Source organism: Psittacula echo, assembly GCF_963264785.1.
Source record: "Psittacula echo genome assembly, chromosome: 3".
NCBI lineage: Eukaryota > Metazoa > Chordata > Aves > Psittaciformes > Psittacidae > Psittacula > Psittacula echo.
Genome location: NC_137736.1, coordinates 71,962,507 through 71,985,336, shown reverse-complemented (window position 1 = coordinate 71,985,336; position 22,830 = coordinate 71,962,507). Strand labels below are relative to the sequence as shown.

At 37.8% G+C, this 22,830-nt stretch overlaps 1 protein-coding gene across 1 annotated transcript in view; it reads left to right on the top strand.

Annotated features, from left to right (window-relative positions):
• CLYBL (citramalyl-CoA lyase) overlaps positions 1-22,830 on the top strand; it is a gene marked incomplete at both ends in the record, with an annotated part of 168,442 nt that overhangs the window by 138,586 nt on the left and 7,026 nt on the right. Inside the window, 5 exons of the mRNA XM_080612030.1 lie at positions 2,029-2,217; positions 5,789-5,890; positions 7,669-7,762; positions 9,173-9,340; positions 14,481-14,605. Coding sequence (XP_080468156.1) covers positions 2,029-2,217; positions 5,789-5,890; positions 7,669-7,762; positions 9,173-9,340; positions 14,481-14,605 — 678 coding nt within the window. The remainder of the gene's footprint in view (positions 1-2,028; positions 2,218-5,788; positions 5,891-7,668; positions 7,763-9,172; positions 9,341-14,480; positions 14,606-22,830) is intronic.

Sequence of the window (22,830 nt, the reverse complement as noted above, 5' to 3'; positions counted from 1 at the left end):
GGAGTTGCAGCCTGAGGAGAAAAATAGCTAATGAGATGGTCTACTGCTCATTATTATAATCTGGGAAAAAAAAAAATCATAAATTAGGCTGTAAGTTTGCTAGAAATGTGCCTTCAGTCGGAATTGGATGCTGCCTTGGTGGGTAATTTGGGGAGATCTTTCTTTTGCAAATTGGATCAGTGTGTGCTGAAACGGTGATAATCTGACTTTAATTAAAAGCATAAATTGGTTTGGAGCATGTTTTTAAGCTACCCTTCTGCATCATATTGAGAAACTTTCAGCCCAGCCCTAGAAACCCATTACCGCTGGTCAGAGAAAGAAAACATAGGGGATTTGTATTACCCAGTATTGGCATCATATGGTTCAGTTTACCTAATTCAGAAGAACCATTTCAGGCGGCTGTGTGCTGGAGCTGTCTTCCAGCTGGACGTGTTTGCAGTAAACTGCATGCATCTTTGTGTGGCTTTCCTAATGGCCCCAGTCAGAGTCCGTTCACAGCAGTTTGAACATTTTGGGTTGTATTTTCCAGAGATTACCTCTGAACGTACCCCTTGATCGCAGCACAGGGATGCGTACATGTGTGCCTTGTTCCCGTCTGTCTGATTAACGGGCATATGCTCCCAACCTTCGGAGAAGCACGGCTAGTAGCCCCAAGCTGAAGGCTGTTTGCTTCAGATTTCATTAACTTTCTGCTTCATTATTCCTTCCTTTAACCAGTTAGAGCCATCACTTGCCTTTCTCTAAACTTACTCTAATTATCAGGGGTTCCAGACCTGTAAATCAGTACACTGCAAAGCTGTCTTAAACTGGCCTGGGAGACCCTGTTCTGATCGGACCTGACAACTGTAAGCTACTGTTCCCTCACACTGTTTAACTCAGACCACATTGGGAAACCACCTCTGCCCCTCTCACTGGCAGAGATCTGCATCCGTCTGGTTTAAATCTACTGTCATGTGCTGTCTTGCTGATTGGTATTAGCCTGAATATTAACTTTGATTACTTTTCCCTGCCTTAAGTTTGTCTATTCTCTTGAAAAGCTTCCCTATTCAGCAACTGCATATTGTTAAAGTTGTTCCCGTACCTCTGTGAGTCAGGAACTTTAAGGTTTTATTAGCCCCATAAAAACTCTTCACAAATGAAATTACTTTTGATAAGTGTGCATTTTGACAATGCAAATTTGTTAGGGGCTGTTGGTGAGTGGAAGGAATTTGGGGTTTAAACTCCAGTTGGCAGGAAGCAGGGAGCCCAGCACCCTCCTTTTCCCCCTCCCTTCTTCTCCAGGCCAAGAAATGTGTTTCATTTCAGAAAAGCATGCAAATATTCTTCGTGAAAATCAACTATTAAACAGATTTGCAAATTTACATTCACAAAAGTAGCAAATGGCCATGGGAAACACATGTCTTTGGAGTTTTTATTTTGTGCCAACAGGAGAATAGCTGTTTATGTGGTTGAAGAAAAATCTGCAAATTATTTTGGTGTTATCACATGTGAATTGTGAACTTTACCATGGGCTTTACTACACTTTGGATACATGGAGAAAAGGAAGATCTATGTAGCAAAATCAAAGAAATATATGTACATGTGTGTTTTCTGACATCCAAGCAATACAGAGATTAATTTAAAAAACGAATTATTTTATATGAATTTAGAGACATGCCATTTTTGTGAGTGCAGTTAGTGCAACGCATTGTAGTTAGTATAAAGGTTTGTGTTTGTTAGACATATTCAGCTCTAGTGAACAAAAAGGTATTGTTTTTTACAAGTGGTGGTATAGAAGTACTTACACATAAAACCAGAGCATTTTATTCACCAGTTATAAAGAAACAAGGAAGGTAAAATTGCGAGGTGCTGATGATGACTGCTTCAGTAAAAGTCCAAGAGTGACAGAGGTTTTGGGCACTCCAGTATATTGGCTGTCTAGTTTTCCCCATGTCATTTCAAAAAGTCTTCTGCTCAGTGCACTTTTCTGTCAATAGAAAACATGCATTCTTTTTCTTTTCTTGTGCTCTAAACTCATATATATTATAGAAAGAAGCAAGGCTGACCATTGTGAAAACCCTGGAAAAGTTTGACTTTGGCCATGCTGAAAAGTGTGTTAGGATAAACTCCGTCTCCAGTGGTCTTGCAGAAGAAGATCTAGAGGTGCTTTTGCAGTCCAAGACCCTTCCTTCAAGCATGATGCTGCCAAAGGTTGAAAATGTTGAAGAAATAAGATGGGTGAGTACCAACAGCACAGTAGTTTTTGACAGAAGCTGTTAGGCCAAGTTCAAACAGGCATAGGGATGAATGACTCTTGAGTTATAAGGAAGGCTCCAAATACCATATGATGTTGTTGCTTGGCTAAAGTAATTGGGAAATGCATCCACTTAAAGGTAAGATGTGCTGTATAAAAGGCATACGTAGAACACCTTGCATTTATAGATAAAACCAGTGTTTTTTCTCTCACAGTCAATAAAGAACCAATATTGATGTCAGAGTATAATACTAAAATAGAAGTATCTTCTCTAACTGCCCTAACAAGCAAAATGACTGTCTGTGCATGAGTCTTAGTTACATGCATTGCAAGCAGGAGATGGGGGAACCATGTTAGCAACATACGAAAAAATGAGTTGGGGGAGAAGGTCACTCCTTGGGGCAACTGGAGGAACAAACAGGAAGCTTTTAACCAGTGTTTTTAATTAGCACAGATATTATTTCCTGAGCAGTTCTCTATTTCTTCCTTTTTAATTGCTGACAGGTGTGTTTGTGTTTCATGACTGACTTTTCAGCCAATAAAAACCTGAAATGTAAATGGTTGGCATGTCAAATTACTTAAGAAAACTTTGAAATAGGCCTAATTATGCTATAATTGTTTTAATTGTCAAGAAAGGGGGCATTTGCTTAGATATAGCATTATTCCTGTAACATGCCAGTAAAGGAATAATGCTTAATTATTCACTTCTATATTTTTGCAAACCGCTAGCTGAGCAACTAGCACGCGTGCAAGCTGTGATGAAAGGCAGGCAGATGTATTAGGATCTATTTTAATCTCAGCATCTAACCATGATCAAACCATTGAGACTGGGTGTGAGCCTACAACTGAGCAAATATGTTGGGTACGTGATGAGCCCTGTCCATCCAGTGGCACTGCTTCTCTGGCCTCCACTGCTCATGATGGAAGGCACACCGTCCCCTTCCACCAACATTTAATTAAATTAACCAGGGTATACCTCTCAGGGTTTACAGCCATGTAAGTGTTAGACATAACTTGTCAGTAATGAATATTCATGCTTCCAAAATGGCAGAGCCCGTGCTGACACCAGGCAGGTTTTCCAGGGAGGTGGGATTGCACGAGCTTTTTGTCCCCTCATCCTTTTCCACCTTCCCTCTCTCTAACTTTGATTTCCATAGTGGAAAACAAGCCAGCCCCAACAACTTCTGCCTCATTGTCTACCTTTTGCTTCCCTTTCACTTTGCCCAACCTTTACTCACAAAGAGTGCGCTCTGCTTAACGCCACTGCCACGTTTTCCAAATCCTCCCAAAATTCACCTCAACAGGGTTTTTGAGCCTCCCAGAATCTGTTTATTTCCCCCCACATATACCCACTCCCCCCCCTCCCCTTTCATTTTTATTTATGTGCAGCAGAAAACCTGGAGGCTGATGCACAACTAAAAGATGGGCTTACTTGTTTTCTTTTGTGTGAGAATCTCTTGCTTTCCTTTTGTCCCTAGTGTGGGTACTTGTTTGACTGGCATGGCTTATTGGACTATAACAAGCGTAACTCTCCCTCCTTTGTGGCAGGACAATTCTCCCACAAATCCCGACCAGTGTGCATTCTTCCCGACACACTATTGGGTGTGCACTGGAATTGAAAGAATTGCTGAGGCCTTGCTACTTCATCCCCTCCCCAAGCTTTGTGGGGTTTTTTTTTCCCTCCGCCTTCTTTTTTTTCCCTCCCTTTCTCCCTGAAATGAACACTTTACCGGGCCGGAAACATTTAATCGTCTCCTTTTGACAAAAAAAAATTAATTGAAACTTCTCCACTCGTTACCTTTTGTATTGGTGCTTCTTGCAATTTTTTGAAAGAAAGAGGAAGGGAGACGATATTTAATTAAACTGCCTTTTTTTTTTTTTTTTTTTCCATTTACTTTCAAAACAAAAGATAAGAAAAATCCCAGGAGTGTGAATTTTAAAATATTTTCAAATAAAATAAGAGCTCTACTGCTTTAACTTGCACCTGAAAGATGAACACAGTGGAGCTTTTTACTTCTTTTTTTCCCCTTAAAAAATAAAAATCAGATAGGAGTCTTAAGAATATATGCTGATGCCGTTATATTACCTCATTTTCTGCAGTTGCCTGGATGAAGTTTACTGTTTTCTGTCCCTATAGTACCTGCCATACTGTACACTTGCACGTGTGAATTGCATTGATTATTATTTTATCATTCTTGCACATTTTTGGGTGCAATTCTCTTCTCCAAAGAAAAGTTACTGAGACAGCCACAGTGACGATGCAAAGCAGGGATGGGAAGGGCATCATTCTTCATCGAAGAAAGCTGTGATTTATTTTGGCCTAATTGTAAAGTTACTGCAAATTGATGGAAAGCTTTTTTTCGAGATCTGGGTGATTAGATTTTCCTTCTTTTGGGGAGGGGCAGTTGGGGGAAGCTAAAAGGGGAAATAACACCTCTAATCCAGCTTCTGGTAAATAGGCTGCCAGCTTTTAAAATGAGTTTCCTTTCTATTAGTCAGAATATTATGCTAAGCCTTAAGCATTAGTTTTTTTATGTTGCCATAGCAGCCTTATTCCTGCAGGGTTGTGACCTGCGATGATTACAGTACAAAGCTTATAGGGTCTTGAAACCCCCTTTGAAGATGAAAAGTCTTTGATGGTTTATATTTATGCAAATCTCTTAGATATGATTTACCCAACTGAGACTGAATGGAGAGATGATTAAAATTCCCTTTCCTTTGATATCCATTAATAGTTGAATATTCCTTAAATTTAAAATATATGCAGATGTTATTTTTGTCTTTATTTACTAACATATTTTCACCGTACCTGTGATATGTTTATCTCTGCACAAATTACTCGATCTGGACAGACATAATAGATTTACAATATAGGGCTGAGGGTTTTTTCCCCTCTTTTTTTTTTCTTTTTCTTTTTTTTTTTTCCCTTTTGAAAGGGGAAAAATCTGTGCAAGAGCTTTTGTATGTTTCCAGATGATAGATTTTGGAATTTGGGCTACCCCACTGGCAGCTCAGAGCTAGCTGTGAACTGGTCTCATGGAAAAAATTGGCAAGCTTTGGTCTTCAAAGAATTAAACTTCCTTTTTAAGGCCTTCCTAGGTAAGCTAAAAAATTATGAAGAAAAGCCTAGTGAACAAAAGGGTAACGGTGCCGTAATGAATAATACGGATGCCACTTAGAAGGCTGGGGAGCGCTTCCAGTGATGGCAGTGCTGGACCTGAAACAAAACCAGACCTCAGGTACAGCAGCACTTCATTGTTTTCCAGGGCCCGCGGATTTGCATTTCACTAAGCCAGGGTGAGAGGTGCTAAGCCTGGATTTTTTTTTTTTTTCTTGCAAACCAGCCTCCAAACACAGAAATGTATGGGAATGCTGCGGTTTCAAATCACAGGCCTCGTTAAAAGCTGGTTTCATTCTTTTAATTACAAGGTTTTGGGGTGGGGAGGGGTGTAGTTGCAGGCAGGTGAAAATTTAACATGTTATATATAAATGTAGACTGTTCTGGGGTTTGGGGTTTTTTCTCTCTGTCTGATAGCTCACACTGTCTAATTTTAGTTTTCAGACAAATTCTTACATCACCTAAAAGGCCGAACACTTGTAGAACCAATGAATTTTATCCCCTTTGTGGAAACTGCAGTGGGCTTGCTCAATTTTAAGGTAAGCAGGTCTTGAAGCATTCATATTTTGCCATCTCAGCAAACTAGGATAAGCAAAATAGTCCTCAGTCACCTCCTAATTTCATCAAAGAGGTCAAAAAATACTAAAGGTATTGTTCAATCCCCTAAAACATTTGTACATTGAACTCTCATGTTTGTAATGTAAAGGCCTTCATAAATTCAAAATATTTCAGTGACAGAGCAGTTCAGATAGTCCATGTCAAATAACAAAACCTCTCTACATCACTGTTATTTTTAACACACTTGGACTGGACTTCTCCAAAGATTTGGAATACTCACAGTGTTGCAATGCACTTAGCTATTTAATATCTATCAAACTCGACTTTTGTAACATTTAACTTTTGAAAAAAGAATTAATCATCATTTCACTGTTTCTAAAAACTGGCATCTTTATCATGGTTTCTACTAACAAGGTTAGAACAAAATTTCGTGTCATTGTTTTCTGAGTGTTTAATGCTAAGATTAGAAGTATACTTAACTTTGAAAATAGGAAATATCCAAAGAACATGCGCCTTTTTCAGGGTAATTTAAGACCAAATCTTATTTTTAAAGTGCATTTTAATATAAATTACTCCCGAACTTTTACTGTCAAGCCCAGGTTTTTCAGAAAGGCAAGGCAGTGTAGTAATGAAATGGAAGATCTCATGCATGCACCAGCAATTCAGCCTTCCCCTCCCAAGCTCTAAGGGAAAGTTTCGGTCCAGCTGAGGGGACACACATCAGAAGAACCTCCAGAAGTACTGGCAGCCCTCACGGGCAGCCTGCTCATTTGATACAGCCATTTACCTTACAGCACACGCTAACGTATCTGGGAACATAATAAAGCAGTAACCAAATAGACATGCTCCTGTCCTGTGTGCATATGCAGAATTACATCATATTTTAAACTGGCTGGGGTTTTTCTTCACCTACAGTATTTTATACTGGCTTTTTAATATTGCAGTTCCTGATGTTGGCAGGAGAGCTGCCTTTTAAAACGCTCTGTTAAAAAATAATTTCTTGTCCCACCAGCTGATCTAGAAGAACACGCGTTAGTACAGCTGGGAATTACATCCATCTCTCTCCACGTACCTTAGCCTTAAAAAATATCAGTATACACCAAACACTGACATAAAACAGCCATATTTAGGAAATGCACTTTTTCATATAATAGCTACAGCAGCAAAATTTTTCATGCTTTTATTTTAATGCTTTTCTGCAGCACTTGTTGCATTTTTAACTTCCTTAGCTAAATTTAGTTATATGTAGCAGAAGACCTTAAATTGTCAGTCCTACAAGGAATCCTTATATCCTATAAGTAGTCTTACAACCATTTTAAATTGCTCATATTATTTTTTTAATAAAAGATATTCTGATCTGTCTTTCTGTCTTACGTGTCAAACTAATCAAATTCAATACTTTTTGTTTGCTTTTAAGGAGTATTTGACAAATGTTGTGTTTCATATTGTTATTTAATATCTGCAGTAGGGATCACAGTAGTACCCAGGGCATTATGTCAACCAGAAGGTAGGGAATGTGCTATAAGGTCCTATATTTACACAGCCTAGGCATACAGGTGCTTAGGGAAAAATAATGTTTTCTCTTTTGCTGAGTCATTTTAAGGCATTGTGCATAGTCGAGCACCTACAGTAGCTTTGCTATTTAATAGAAGCGATTTTAGCTGAAGGATTTTGATAACACCGAGTTGCTGTAATAACCTCTGTGGTCGCTCTGCATCCTGCATTTCTGTAGAAATTAATACTCTGTTTTCATTTGAAGGCTGTCTGTGAAGAAGCACTGAGAAGAGGATCCCAGGTTGGCTTTCATTTGGATGCAGTCGTCTTTGGAGGAGAGGATTTCCGTGCCAGCATAGGTTGTTACCTGTGTGTTTACTAGAAATGTTAATGTATTCCATTTGCATTGGAGAAGCCACGTGTGATTTATGGCCATCCCTTTTTGGACAGCAATAATTAAAGTAATGACAACACTTGATTCTGCATTTTACATTTGGACTTTTCTCCTTGATTTTTTTCAATGCAGAACGTATCACTGGCAAATTAAAATGTGGTCCCTGTATGTCCCAGGGCACTGACACTTTCTTGTCCTTCTTGCTATACAGTACCAAAAATTAATGAAAATAATAATAATTAAAAAAAAAAAAAAAACACAAAAGAAACAAACAAACCTGTTGAATAACTGAAATGATTTTAAAATATGTTATCCATAATAAACACGTATGTGCGTTTAAGAACTACGTTTAAAGTCCTAAAATTCTCGTGGCTTCTTTGTCATGATTTTACCGACAATTATCAGGCAGGCTTCTGACATCGTGCACAAATACTCTCCTGACAAATTTGCCTTAATAAATTTACTTTGAATATGTCCCATGTCAATACAGCCACGTAGTCATGTGAAAGCACTATTAGCCTTCCTCAAAAATAAAATATATTTCACTATTTCTTTTATAAGCAGCTGCTTAGCTTCTTACTGATCTAATTCAGTTTAAACATAAAAGTGCAGAGCTATCAACATTTAAATTAAAAATAAGGACATTAATGTAAAAATTAGCATTGCCTTACTACTGGAAATCTGTGTCTAAATAGTGATGCTAAGGAAAGGGATATTATTATTATTATTATTATTATTATTATTATTATTATTATTATTAATTTCACACCAGCCTTCACATGTGCGTGGTGCTTAGCTGGTGCCCTGTGTGCACATAAAATCTCGTGAATACTTTTGTTTCTTCTCAGAAGTCAGCTACCATTATTTTTTCGTCCAAATACTAAAGCTTAAATATTCAGCTTAGGACATCAGTTGTGACAAGAATCGGAACCAAGGAAAGTTCAATTCTATTCTCAGTGTGAATTTTTTAGCCATTTAGTTGTATCCAGTATATCAATTTGTGTAAAGCTTCTCTTACTCTAATGCTTCTCACTGTACATACAGTAAATAATATAATCAATTAATTAGTTCGTTAGTCCTAAAGCAGAAGTCCTTACCAGCCAGTTTCCACTGACTTCAGGCTTATAACTTCTGGTTTGAACTAAATCAAAACATGAATTTTATAAGCCAGAGTTTAAAGAGATTATTTTTTTTCTAAAACATCTTTTTTTTCTCAGAAGAGTATTATTTTGACAATATAGCCTCACACCCCCATTTTGCTTTCTAAAATGGTTAAATGAAAACTCAAACTTCCCTTTTTTTACATAAGAAATATTTAAAACAGAAAGGCCAAAAATACTCATCAGCTTTTCTTTGTTTTGAATTATTTTCATAGGTGCAACAAGCAGTAAGGAAACTCATGATATTCTATATGCCAGACAAAAAATAGTAGTCACAGCAAAGGCATTTGGCCTTCAAGCAATAGACCTTGTTTACATCGATTTCCGAGATGAAGATGGGCTCCGCAGGCAATCAAGGGAAGCTGCCTCAATGGGATTCACTGGTATGGCTTTCTGATGATGTCTCAAAATAATGCATATCTTCTTCAATTTAAATATGTTGCTACATTTACTGTCACTTAAACCAATAATTTGTTTTCTATTTCAGGTCATTTAGGTGTTCCTGAAAAAAATCAGTAACACCTGAGTCTTCTATGTTTATTACCACCTTAAAAATTGTGGCTGGAAATTTTGCCTGAAAAGTCACAGGCTGCTTTTTAAAACCACATCCCATGAAGCGTGTGACTGTTTTTGAAGAGAAGTTGGGGTAGGGGCTGTGCAGTGATCTGTCCCATCATGGAGCACGGGCAAGGCAGTACTGTACTCTGCGGTGGCCACTCCATGATTGCTTTTTAAAACATTTGGATCCCTTTCTCCTATTTTTTTTAAGCAGAAGTTGTTAAAAAATACTTTTTAGGCGAGGGAGTTGAGAAGCAAATCTCGTATGCTAATTGCTAGGGGAAAGTTATTTTCTTATTATTTTCTTTGATTTGTTTTTCACCTCCTGGCTCCCCTCCTAGTAAGTGCTTGTGACACCTAAGGGTATTGGCAGACAGCAAGAGCAGCACACTCCTTGCCCCGGAGTCCTGTGATGCAGCCTGTTACCCTCTGACTAGTGTACTAGACCACTCGGACACCCCAGTGCAGCCACCAAAGCTTGGGGTTTTGCAATAGAAATCAGACATTTGACATGTGCATTAAAGAATTCTAGCATATAGGATGAACATTTTACATTATTTGTCTCAGATGGTCAGTCAGGATATATGTATGGTAAGAGTACAACTTTTAGGGTTTTTTACCAAAAGCATGGGTCCTGGCAATGCCATATAGCAATCTATATTTTACAGTTAATGGTATATGATAGTTTAATACACCAAGCAAAAAACCAAGTGTTCTTTTAAGCGATCTCTGAATGCCAGTGAAAGAATAGCAATCAATGCTCTTCAGTTCAAACTCTGCCTTACTGCTTGTTGAGCTTCAACATTTGCAAAACTAGATCTTGTTTCAGAGGCAAACCATTTAGCTCCTCACAGCTACATTATCCACATCCATGTGGACTTCCACCCTTCATTTGTCTGTGATTGAAGTTGGGAAAATAATAGGTCTCCTGAATAGTAGCACCTGCTGATGGCTACCTAATCTTGACCAATATTTCCTAGCTTAAGGAAAAGCTCGATTTTTGAAAAAAATGAAACATCTGAACCTCCTGTTGACAAAAGATGGAGTTGCAGATGCCTACCACCTTTGAGAGCAGTCTTGCTGAACACTTAATGTGTATTTAAATACTTAAATTGGGCTGACAATTTAGGAAATTTAGAAATCCTCAGCATAAACAATGTTGATGGTGGTTTGGACTCCACTGACTTACAGTGGAAGTTGTCTGACATCAGGATAGGGTCCAGATAGGAGACAAATTAAAAAGTCATATGTAGCAGTTTAGGATGTAAATGGAATTTTTAACTCAGCCATAAAGGTTCCTTGCCTTTCCGTATGAGGAGTAAAGCTCTGTAAAAGGTACAGACTTCATTAAGGTGAACTCTTCAGCTCTTGCTCTTTGCCTCCTGCCTTTCCACAACTATCATTAACACATTTCCAAAATCCCACAAACATCCTGACAACCAGTCCAACCATAATTAGAGGTGGGACAATATTGACTTTTCTGATCTGGTGGCCAAAAAAAAAAAAAAAAAAATAAAAGAAAAATGTTTAAGTCAAAACAAAACAGCATTTTCCATATTTTTCATAAAAATACAAAAAAAAGGTTTGAAGTCAGTCCAAAATGTTTTACTTGTTCTTTTGCTTCTTCTGCTTTCAATTTATCTAATGCTTTTATAATTTTCTTATTTGTTTTGATTAAAATAAAATGTCATTTCAAAACTGAAAGCAAAAAGTTTTAGTTCCAAAAGCATATAAATGAAACATTTTAACATTTCCAATTTAATATTAATCACATAAAATCACAAATGGGTCTCAGATTAATCCTTAACCTTGAATAAAGCAGAACTCTGCAGAACATATTTGCCACTGACAGTGCTCTGGTATCATGAGAGTAAAATACTGAAATAGTGTTTTAATAACACATTCAAAACACGTGATTCTTGTTATTTTAAAATATTTAAGATCTCTTCCTACTTCTTTTTCACAAAGAATCAAAATCACTGAAATCAACAGGACTAAAACACAATGAGTATTGCCAATTGCTCTCTTAGCTGGAGAACGCACATCTATTTGCACACCTAGGACCAAATTCACCACCCTCAAAACTAATGCAAATACAAAATACTCAGCGAAGTTCGATGTCCCTAGATTTCTCCGTATTCAGATTTAGACCAATGGAACTTGCCTAATGTAATCAAATAGTCAAGGTGAAACAAGCAAAGTAACTTAACAAAAAATTTACCAGCTATTTAGTTACTATTGTAACCCTCATTGCTTATTGTAGTCAGTTTTCTTTTCCAGTTATTTTAGAAGCAACCTGTTTTCCCTTCAGTGAGTGTGTTTACATAAAATAAAGTGTTTTCAAATGTAATTTAGCCAGATTAATAGATCTTTTATATGTATATTTATATATTTTTATATATATAAAAATACATTTTTATATATATATATATTGGGGGGATATATGTATATAGACACACATGCATACACACCCAGCATGATGTTTTACTATACCAGAACCAAGAGACTTACTTAGTGTGTTGCCTACATAAATGGTCATCAGTTTTAGGAATATTTATGTAAAAAATTAAGTAAACCTTGCCATAAGCTTCAACAGCTGACTTAGTCATTATAGAAAGTCCTGCGCTACATGCTGAGAAGCCAGATATAAATATGAAACACTATAGGTTTCCTCTCTTTTTGCAGTCTTTTGTAGAAGACTGAAACGACACCATCATACAGTTACCTAAAAGACTTGACAGGTATTGATTTAAAGCACAATATATCAAGTGGTACTGTAAAAAGGATTTCATGGTCATAAATTTTAATGTCTTCCAATTTTGCACTCTCTCAGGAACGTGTCAATAACAACAATTCTGTTAAAAATATTTGTTTCATTCCTGCATGGCATTATGTCTATTATACAGATAATTTGGATACATAAGCTGTGACAAAAATCAACAGAGTGCTATGAATCAAAAATTGCATTATATTCTTTGTAAATTGTGCAGCAGTGTTCTAATAACAGAAAGTATAGCTTACTACTACAGACATCTCTATCAAAAGCAGATATTTTTAGATAAATATTTTACACTTTAAAAAATTGTGGATAAATATTTTTAATTTCATTATAATTATAGAATGACCTTAAATATGATTTAAAATATATTCTACATTTTTCCCAGAAAGTTAAGATCCTTAGGATTTTGCAGGAATTATTCCTTCAGTTTTAGAATGAGCAGTTTAGCTAGGGAGAATTTGTTGTATTACAAACAAGTAACATCATAATCTTATTAATGGTGAATTTGATTAAATTGACTAAAAAAACCTTTGATTAGACCTAATGTAAAACACATTAGTTAAGAAAATTTGTTTCCATGTAATTTCTTTTAAAAAATATAGTTCTTACTGAGTTTAAAGCTTTTACCTATTTTTAAGCAATTTTTTTAAATAGTCATGACATTGAAATGTCAAATTGAATATTTGTATGCCCATAAGATCATAAACTACAGGTTGTATAATAGGAAATATAATAAAATTGAGCTACTTATGGCTTTTTAGCTGAGAAACGCGCAACACCAAAATAATCACTATTTCTTTACTCGTTAAATTAAGTATGTTATGATGCTGCATCCCCAGGTTTTGTTTGTACTCCAGGTTATCACTCAGACCCACTGCAGTCTGATAAAAATAATCCCAGGGTTTTCTTCAGTGGTCATTTCATTTAAAATAGGTGTATCTCTGCAGTTATACGTAAAACTTCTTCGACCAAGTGATGGGCTGATTTCTAATGTACAGCTGGCTTAATGGCAGTAAGAACATGGGAGCAGACCCCGCTGTGCCAGGAAGCCTCCCTAGGTCCTCATGCTGCAACTTCTCCTTGCATGCAAAAATCTCACTCCTGTGAGAGGCTGCAGCGTGCAGTGGGATGAGATGGGATGGGTGGCTGTGGGACCCTCCACGTGAAGGGGACTGCTCACTTGGTGGCAGGTTTGCAGGATCGGGCTCATCCATCTAACTAGTTTTGTTATCTGGCACAGAATCATTTGTTCTACAGAAAGCTGGGAATTACAGTAGCTTCTCTTTATTGAAACACTTTGAAACCAAAGTCCAGAAATCACACACGTCTGTGAAATTCCCATAGAAATGAGCTAATAATGTCAAATGTTACACTTTTAAAACTGTCAAACAAATTAGATCTATATTTGTTTTAAGGCAGCTAAATACAAAAACAGATTAAAACGGATTATGTGGCTTTCTATTCACATTTGAAAATCTCTAGTAAAAAAAATGGAACATCTATTTTTATTTTCTTAATGCATGTTTATACAAAAAAGGATTAAATAAAAATACTTCATAAAACCTCAGGGCATCACTAGTAGTTGTTTAATATACCAGTGACTAAATAAATATTGCAATCTGCCTGCAACTGCTAACTATTACAACAATTTAAACAACACTGAGGATTTTATGATGCTAAGCCAATACTGAGAATTTAGAGCATTATACTTAGGTGACTGGTAACTTTTCAGTCCTACAAATCTCTTACCATCTTCTTCAGATCTCATTTTCTGAACACATTTTAATACAATTTATTTAAGAGTGTCTGGAGCTGTTATTTATATAGTTATATTCAGAGATGCATTATACTTAAGTGTTATTGACTGCCCTGAACAAAAAAAATTGCACCTGAAACGACTAAGAGAAGATGTATAAATTGAAATGGGGAGGGAGGAGAAAGAATTGTCGGTTCTTTCAAACTACATTGAATGCAAGCATAGCTCAAGATATTTTTATTCTTAAAACAATCTGACTAAAGGCTATCTGCCTGTTGTCCAGTTTAAAAAATAAAAGAAACCAGGTAAAATAATTAGTTAAAAAGCAAGAAAGTCTGCGAGGCATATGAGAGCCTCAAGTGGTTGGAACATTTTGCTTGAACATCTGTTTGTTGATGCATGATTCTGGTGTTATTAATCTTCTTTGTAGGTAAGCAGGTGATTCACCCCAACCAAATTGCTGTTGTCCAGGAACAGTTCTCTCCAAGCCCTGAAAAAATAAAGTGGGCACAAGAACTGATTTCTGCTTTTGAAGAACATCAGCGATTAGGCAAGGTAAATATTTTGTTAATTTGCCATAATGGAATCCAAATTTGAATAATATTTAAGATTTAGAAAGATTGGTGATGGTTCTTTGCATTTGTCTCATGAAGTATGCTGTAACTGAGAATAGCGCTCGTGAAATCTGTCTCGATAGATTATAGTGTGTATATTTATTATAAATATGTCACTTCCCAATATACTTACAAATAGACCAGCTATCTTTTTCTTTCCCCTTCCATTTTAACTTTCATTCTTTGATTACACAGCCTTTTGAGTACCTGCATATATCTACAGCATCAGTGAATTAAAACCGCTTCTCCATTATCCCTCAGAATCACGGTGTTACTGTCATAGGAAATTATTCGCAATCAAAAGGCAGGTAGCCTGGCAGACAACTCAGACTGCTTGTGCAGACATCATTTATGGAAAGAAATAAACATATTAGGAAGTACTGGTTTTCTAAAAAATCTCTGTGTTGGTAAGCCTGTTTCACTTTTGGGAGTTTGATCCTGCAAACATCCCTAGTAGTGAGTGAATTTAATTTCGAGCAGAGCTGCTTGCAGACCGTGCTTCTTAATCATTAAAAATGGGAATGTTTTATGTGCATTTGTACCAATTGCTGGACCTGAAATTTGGATAGAGGAGAAAGCAAATTAACACTAGAATATGATTGTTCCTAATTTAGTGCATCATTGAGTCTCACGTTTCCTGCTCTGTGGGTTTCTGCTATGTAAATATTGCGGTGGTGATGCACAATCTGTCTCCACTTTGTGCCAGTAATACTTAAATTAGGGGTCGCCTGAAGGAAGATTTTATGTTAGTTGCAGCATTGTCAGTTAATTATCTTAAAGGTTATTTGCTATAATCCAGTTTGCCTCTTTTTGAAAGGAAAAAAGTTGCAGCTAAATATGTTTATCTTAGTAGCAGCCAAGCCTGGGCTAGTTAAAAGCAAATCCCAGTGTCAGTACAGATGAGCGGGAATGGTTCACATGCGCTCGTGTGACATTCAAGCAAGAGACAAATCTCTTTGGTACTGAAGTTCATATATAAGGCTGTGCATAGGGTCTCATTTTCTCTGATGCCGTATAAAGGTTTTCTGTGCATTTCTTCACTTTCTGGTGGGTAGAAATACATTGGGGTGTGTGCCTTCCCTGTTCCCCTGTATGTTTGATACTGCAGATGTTATGCATTAAAAACACTGAAAAGGTCAAAGCAAAAATGGTGCTTTAATCTCAGGGTAAAAGTGTGAGAAGATATTTGTTATTACTCTGCCCTTCTCTTTGCTAGCCTATTGCACCCCCTCTGTAGTACCTGAGTGTTTCCAATACATCCATGACTACGGTATTTGGGTACTGTCCTGAGCAGTTATTTCAGTGTCACTATTAGGATGCTGTGTGCCTGTATCTGTTACCTTGAGTTTGAAATGCAGCTGTCTTCATACAAAGAATTTAGGAACAGAAAATGTATGAATGGTTTTGCCCATTATTCCGATTTACAAAGCTTGGCTGTCTTACAAAACACATTGTTATAATACTGCTTGTGCAAATGTGTAGGCAGATAAGTGCAGAAAGAAAAGTCAAACAACATACACAGCCAAATATTGCTTATTTTCATGATGTGTATAATGCTATTCATTCAACTGAATTTAGTTTCAGAAACTCAGCTAAGGAATACCCCTGTCATACAAACAATCGATGAAGAGACCGGACTAAATTTAATTCTACTCCCACTTCACACAATCATGAAGCCAAACACATTAAAAATTAAATAATTCTGTATTAGGCAAGCATTAGTCTTTGGACTTGTTTTGAAGTTATTATTTTACTGATATAATCCTGGTTTCTTGCATATATCAGCCATTTGGGGGGGGGTTGTTTGGGGTTGGGGATTTTTTTTTTTTATTAATAAAAGCTTCTAAAATAAGGTACGAGTTTCTGTAATAAGCTGCAAGATCTGCTGAGGGTCTATGGCTTAGGCTATTTTTTTTTAACCAACCAGGTTGCATGCTTCATATATTTTTGCATATAGTCATCTATCAACAAAAAGGACTGGCAGGTTAATACATGAACTTGTGGATCTTGTACCACTGACATGTTGCTGGGCTTCATAAGAAAATTGGAAAAACACATTTCTGTGTAGCACTGCAAACTTCTTAACCAAGTTTGCAATTTGGTATTATAAATGTGTCAGTAAGAAGAGCTTGGACAGCCTGATTACTCAGGTTTTTTCCAAAGCAAACATCTCACTGAGGGATCCTCTTGCTCCACATCCTAGCGACATGCTAAAATGTAAGTAATAACTCTTCCCTTACCACCTCCTGACAAATACTCCACACAGCAGCTTTAGTAATCCTCGTGTCCTAATGAAACACCTCCTCTGTTTTCCTTTTACTTTTATTATATTAAAGCTTTCATGTCAGTAAGACTAAAAATATAGCTGTGGTTAATATGGTTGAGACTTGCATGGGTTTGCCATTTTATTAATCAGAGTTGAAAGCCTGGAAAAAATAAATGTGAGGGATTTGTGCAGCTGTTTGTGTGGTAGATAAGTTACTGGTCTGCAGTCTCTAGCATCATCGTTTGTTTTTAATTGGGTTTAAAGTTTGATGCCCTTGCTCAACAATATTTTATATTAAAATACAGTAATAGGCTTTTATAATCTATTCCAGTTTGAGAGCTACAATTCCTGTAATGATCTTTCTTTGAGAGAAGGCTTCATTCTGGAGGCTGAAATGCTTTGACATAGTAGCCCCCAAATGTGAGCACCAAGGTCAGGAAAAATTAGGATCTCAAATAAGCGTTGCTGAATTGGAGATGCTGTGGCAGTCTCCAAACAAAAGGAAATTAGAGAACCAACCAGCTAGCCAAAAGTATTTGGTGTTACCTCATAGAGATAGTCCTGTTTGAGGGATTGTTTTAGTTTGGCTTCTAGGTTGTTTTGGTCGTAGGGTTGGGGGATTCTTTTAGTACTTCTAATCTGACTGAAAAATAGCATATCTAGGAAATAAATCACATCCTCGTATTTTGGACAATTAGAAGGCAAATGTTGAAAAAGTACATTTTGTATTCTATGCAATTGTTTATTAAGTGCTCTTTTGTCTAAAACTTTGAGATCTAAAAAAAGGAGAGTATTATTTCCATATCATTTCAATATTTTTTCCAATGGAATTTTATTGCTGGGGGTATGATTTTTTAATTTAAAAAATCAGCCTAAAGAAAGCAAGCATAGCTGTTGGGAAAGTCTAAATAGAAGACGAGTGTCTGAATGTGTTCAAAATTAAAAAGAAGGGTAATAAACATTGTTCTGGTAGTGTAAAGGGCAGTTTAAAGAAAAAGTTACTAGATTATTTCAAGGAAAACATCTGACTTTTATCAGTGAAGGTACAATAGTCTTTATAAGTGACTCCTCCATTTACATTACAAATACACTGGATACAGGAATATAATTTCTTCTATATATAGTTAGTGTTTATATATGACAAGACAGTAAGACATTGAAAACACATTTCTGAGCCCTTGCACTTGTAAATACATCAGGCACAATATAATTATTGTGATAGGATCTTGCTGAATTGTCTGGTCTTTAAGTAAAATTCAGACAGAAAGAAAAGCAGAAGAGTAAAGTAAGAGGTTGCTTACACATTTATCTTATGTGCTAATTTATAAATACTTTCAAAGCACCTGCACATTGAACCAGGGAATAGCTAAATGCTGCCACCAAAGTTGCCAGTCAGGTAAAGATTATTGAGAGTTAAGGTAAGTAATTCACAAACCCAAGCTGCAAATATGGGTTGGATATTTTAGATCACACGGGGCAAAATAGAAGCAATATCTGTACATGCCACGTATGAATGCACAGAGTGCTTCTAAGAAGACCTTTAACATATGTTTCTTGCCTTATATTCTGTGCCATTGTACATCATGTTCCCAGCAGCTGAGGGATAATATATATGAACTCCAGTGATTTGACAAACTATACCGTTTGGTTTATAGACCTTTCCAGGATTATGAAAAATCTCAGGAATGCATTTATTTACACAGCATCTACCCAACAAAGGAATGGAAATTTCCAGCAGTGGCTCCCTTACAGTGCTCTTTGTTTAGGAAAAGCTACCCCAAGACACTGTATCTTGGAAACGATGCGCCCTCGTGCTTGGGCCAGATCCAGCTCCCACTACCACCTGGGGAGGTCTCTCCCCGCTGCCCTCCCTCTCCCAGCAGTGCCACAGCCTCCAGAAAGGCTCTCCATGTACAACGCCAGCCACAAGGGATCTATCCCATCTCAATCCAGCCCATGGGTGCTGGGAGGGCACGACTGTTTTCTGAGGGCAGCAGGCTTCTCTGGGCTGCCTCCTGGTATGGATGCACTGGAGCATCCTTCTGACATCAGGCGGTGTGGGACCCCAACAACCTGCAGGGATTATATCATGCTTTATAGGACATTATATATCAGGACTTTACACGGACCTGTGGGTGAGGGAGCAGCTCAGTTCCCTTCTCCCATTGCCCAGGACAGACTGCAGACAGAGATCTGAGGTGCTACAAACCATCAGCCAGCAGTACAGGGTACCTCTGTGCACCCTGGGCTGCAGCACTGTCAGCCCTCACTCTGAGGATGCAGGGCATTAGCTGTCATTTATGTTAATTAAGCAATGTATATTCCTCATGCTGCAGAATGGGGGATTCAGGGATTTGTTATAAAGTTTATAACAAATAACCTTTTTTTTATATATATATATATTTTTTATTTATAATATATATTAATTATTAATTATATATAATATAATATATTAATATATTTTTTTTATTTATAACAAATAACCTTTATAACAAAGCCACCTTTTATAAGCTTCGGCCTTAAGAAGTATAGGCTCAGGTGCATCTCTCTGCCAAGATGGAGAGGGCTGGTGAGATATAAACAACATAACATGTGGGCCATATTATGTTATTTATCTTTTTAAAAAGTGCCCAAGTGAAATTTTAATGTGAAAACTGATGAATAAATGGAGATCAAAGGAGCTTATATTGGTACTTTAAAGTTTCTCTGTAGAATTTTAGTATTTGAAAAATATTTTAGAAATGTGGTTTGTGTCACAGTTGGCTTTTCTGTTAGAAAGATCCATCTGGGGGCAAATTTCGAACCTTTACAACAGAGCAGAAGGGGCTGTAATAGCTAATTGCTTGTGCTATACTGGTTCCTACGCTGGTGCAATCAGTCCTGAGGGAGTTATGCCAGGTGGGGAGAGAAGGAGACAGATTTCACTATGCGGGACTGCAAAAGCTCCTAAGCAGGGCAGAAACTCACACAAAACATTTTCTTGCCAACTCCCCTCTTCCACTCCCCAGCAGGCTTTTGGTGGCTCTTAATCTGTTTTCCTCCACTCATTAAAGACCTGTGTTCAAAACTCAGGGGGAGAAGGACTTGGATGGAGCTTTGACATTTCCCACTGGGAGAAGCTTCTCCGTGAGCTGGGAGCAGAAGGATGGATGCTGTGCCCCTCCATAGCCTTTCCACCTGGAAGTAGCTTCTGGAGGAGGCAGCTCCTGACCCAGGGGACATGGGCCCTGCACAGGTGTGGGTTGGCACCTCTCTGGGTTTCTCCTCAGCAAGGTACAACCCCCTTATCCTTGTCGGCTCACAGAGGTGCATGCAGGGATTGGCTAAGACAGGGTGAATGCCCTTGTTTTTGGAAGGGCCATGCCGTGCCAGCATGCTCCCAATGCAAGCAATGCTTTTTTGCAAGCATGGGGTGGGGAGACCCATTGCTGCAGACACCTGCCTGCCCACTGTCCTGCCAAAACCTGCTCCACACAAAGCAACCCATCAAGGCAACTACTCACCTTCCAAATCCCCCTTTAAAAAGCATTAACAAGTGCTCAAGAGCCTCGTTTCAATTTCCAAAGCAGGATCTAAACAGAGATGTAATGTTCTAACCAGATGGCTCTTTTTAAGGCTTACTGAGGGAATTCAGAAGCCTGTACACCCAAAATACTGTTTCAGTTAATTTAAGTAGCAGCGGTTTTGCTGCCTTTTCACTCCTCTCTGTGCTGGCTGGCTTTTTCAGGGACATGGAGAAGCTCTCTGCTAAAGCTCTGTCAGCTGAAATAGAGAATCGCAGTAAAAAATGGCTGTTCAATCCTATTCAGAAAATGAATCTGAAATTAGAAGTAATACAAAATACAAAAATACTGGCAATTCCATCCTTGTTGACAGAACGAGTTTCACTGTTATTACTTTTCTCTCCTCTGTTGTATTTTACAGTGTCAAATGCCTTTTGTGTCTCCTGTAGTCATTTACTTCCAGATGAAATTTTCTAGTCTATATTTAACAAATTGCTTCCATGACTATAAGCCCCAAGTTAATTCTAAATGACTTAATTAAGGGCGTCTGAGGATACTGAAATCTTAATATTAGTTACTTTTCATTTTTCCATATAATAACCATGATGCTCACTAGGGGGAAAAAAATGCATGGTTGGATAGGATGTTTGTCCAGGAAGCTGCTTTTGTGCTATAAAATAAAGATTTGCTTGGCAGCAGCAAGTGTGCTCTCTAGGATTCTTCCGTTCCCAATACATTATGAGACAGAGGATGGAAACCAATAAAGAATATTCCTGATTTCTAGGACTTTCTCCATTTTCTTTAATTTAATTCTTTCCTTTTCTAAAGGAGTGCACAGGAAGGCAACAACCACAATGAGAAGGAAAATAAAGAAAATGTAAAGACAGCAGTAAAAAACCCTCATGTCTGCTCTTCATTCAGGGCTCTTATAAAGGTTGGTTGCTCAGTGAGAGGTGGTAGAGACTTTGGTGTCCTGAAGGAGTTTCTGAAGCTGGACCACACAGGATCCCTGGGCCCATCCCTGCCAAAATGGCTGTGCCTAGTGGTTCAGGCAGCTTGGGGGGCTGTAAAAGGTAAAAACAGCTTTTTTAGCTCACATAGCAGGGCAGGACCCTTATCCATGGGCTGGGGATTATAATGTCAGGTGAGGAGAAGTAAAGGACCTTGTAGGTCCTTGTTCTTCGTCTTTCCTGCCCCACTGTGGACTTGAGGGATCACAAAGTCCTTCCTACCTGTTGAGCTTTAGAAAGTGTCTTTTTCTGTCAGAGTTCTTGCACTGCTGCTAGGGAGTTATTTGAGGTAAAAATTAATCTCTTTTTCATGAGGTTGTTGCTCTTTCGTTCTTGACTGTTTGTGTCCTTCTATCCGCTCCTAGAGGTAGAAGCCTGCCTCATAGAAATAGGCCTGCTTCTGGCATTACAAACTGATTTATCCTCTGCACTAACTATTTCTACTCTGGTGGAAGTTTACAGTGGTGGAAAGAAACAAAAGATAGTGATACTTAATGTTTTCTTCATATCAACAAAATGGCTTCAGAAGCTTCCTGGTATTGATAATTTACAGAATTCACTCCCATCAATCCCTTCTTTCAACAGATCACAGAGACCCACAAGAGCATCTCCTCTTACCAAAAATACATTTTTTGAAAAACCTTTTCAAGGATAATTTATTTTCCCCAAAGATTTTGTATATAACTGTCTTTCCTCCCATAATGTTGCTACAGAAGAGTGGCGATTGTCAACAGGTTCAAAGGAGAAGGTACAGAAATACGTAACCCAGAAAGCTCTATTCGTGTAACTTGCTCTCTATGAAGTCTTTAGTCTGTCATATGTGACTGCATTAGTTATTTGGGCATTTCCTACATACTGCAGAGATGTAAAAGAAGGCCACAGTTGTGTGTCAACCTGAGCTGGAGGCGGGACAGGCCTGAGCAGAGAAGATAGTGAGACATTATTTTGTCATAGCCTGAAAAATGTGCTCAGTTGACGCAGATATCATCGAACATCTCCTAGCAGCTCACTAACCTTTGGAAGTTCATCACTAAAAGGTGGAATCATGACCCAGCTCTTTATGACGGCACTTTGGCTACAACTTGCAGAAGAAAAAAAATAATTAAACCTGCATTCAGCACCATCACAGCTGCCAGCTTATTTCCTACTCTTGACTTCCCAAAAAATATGGCTTCAACCTTCTGTTTCAAGAGAAAGTCATTCCTTTGTAGTCAGGATAATTACTCCTTCCCCAGGCACAGACCCAATGCCATTTGCTGCGACCAGGACTCTCTCCTGTTTTGTTCATTACCTGTAAGCAAATCCAAGCTTTCTTTTTAAGGCCCAAGGCAAAGATTTCCAAATTTCCTCTGCAGGGGGTCTCTTAAACAATGAGTGTTTTCATTAA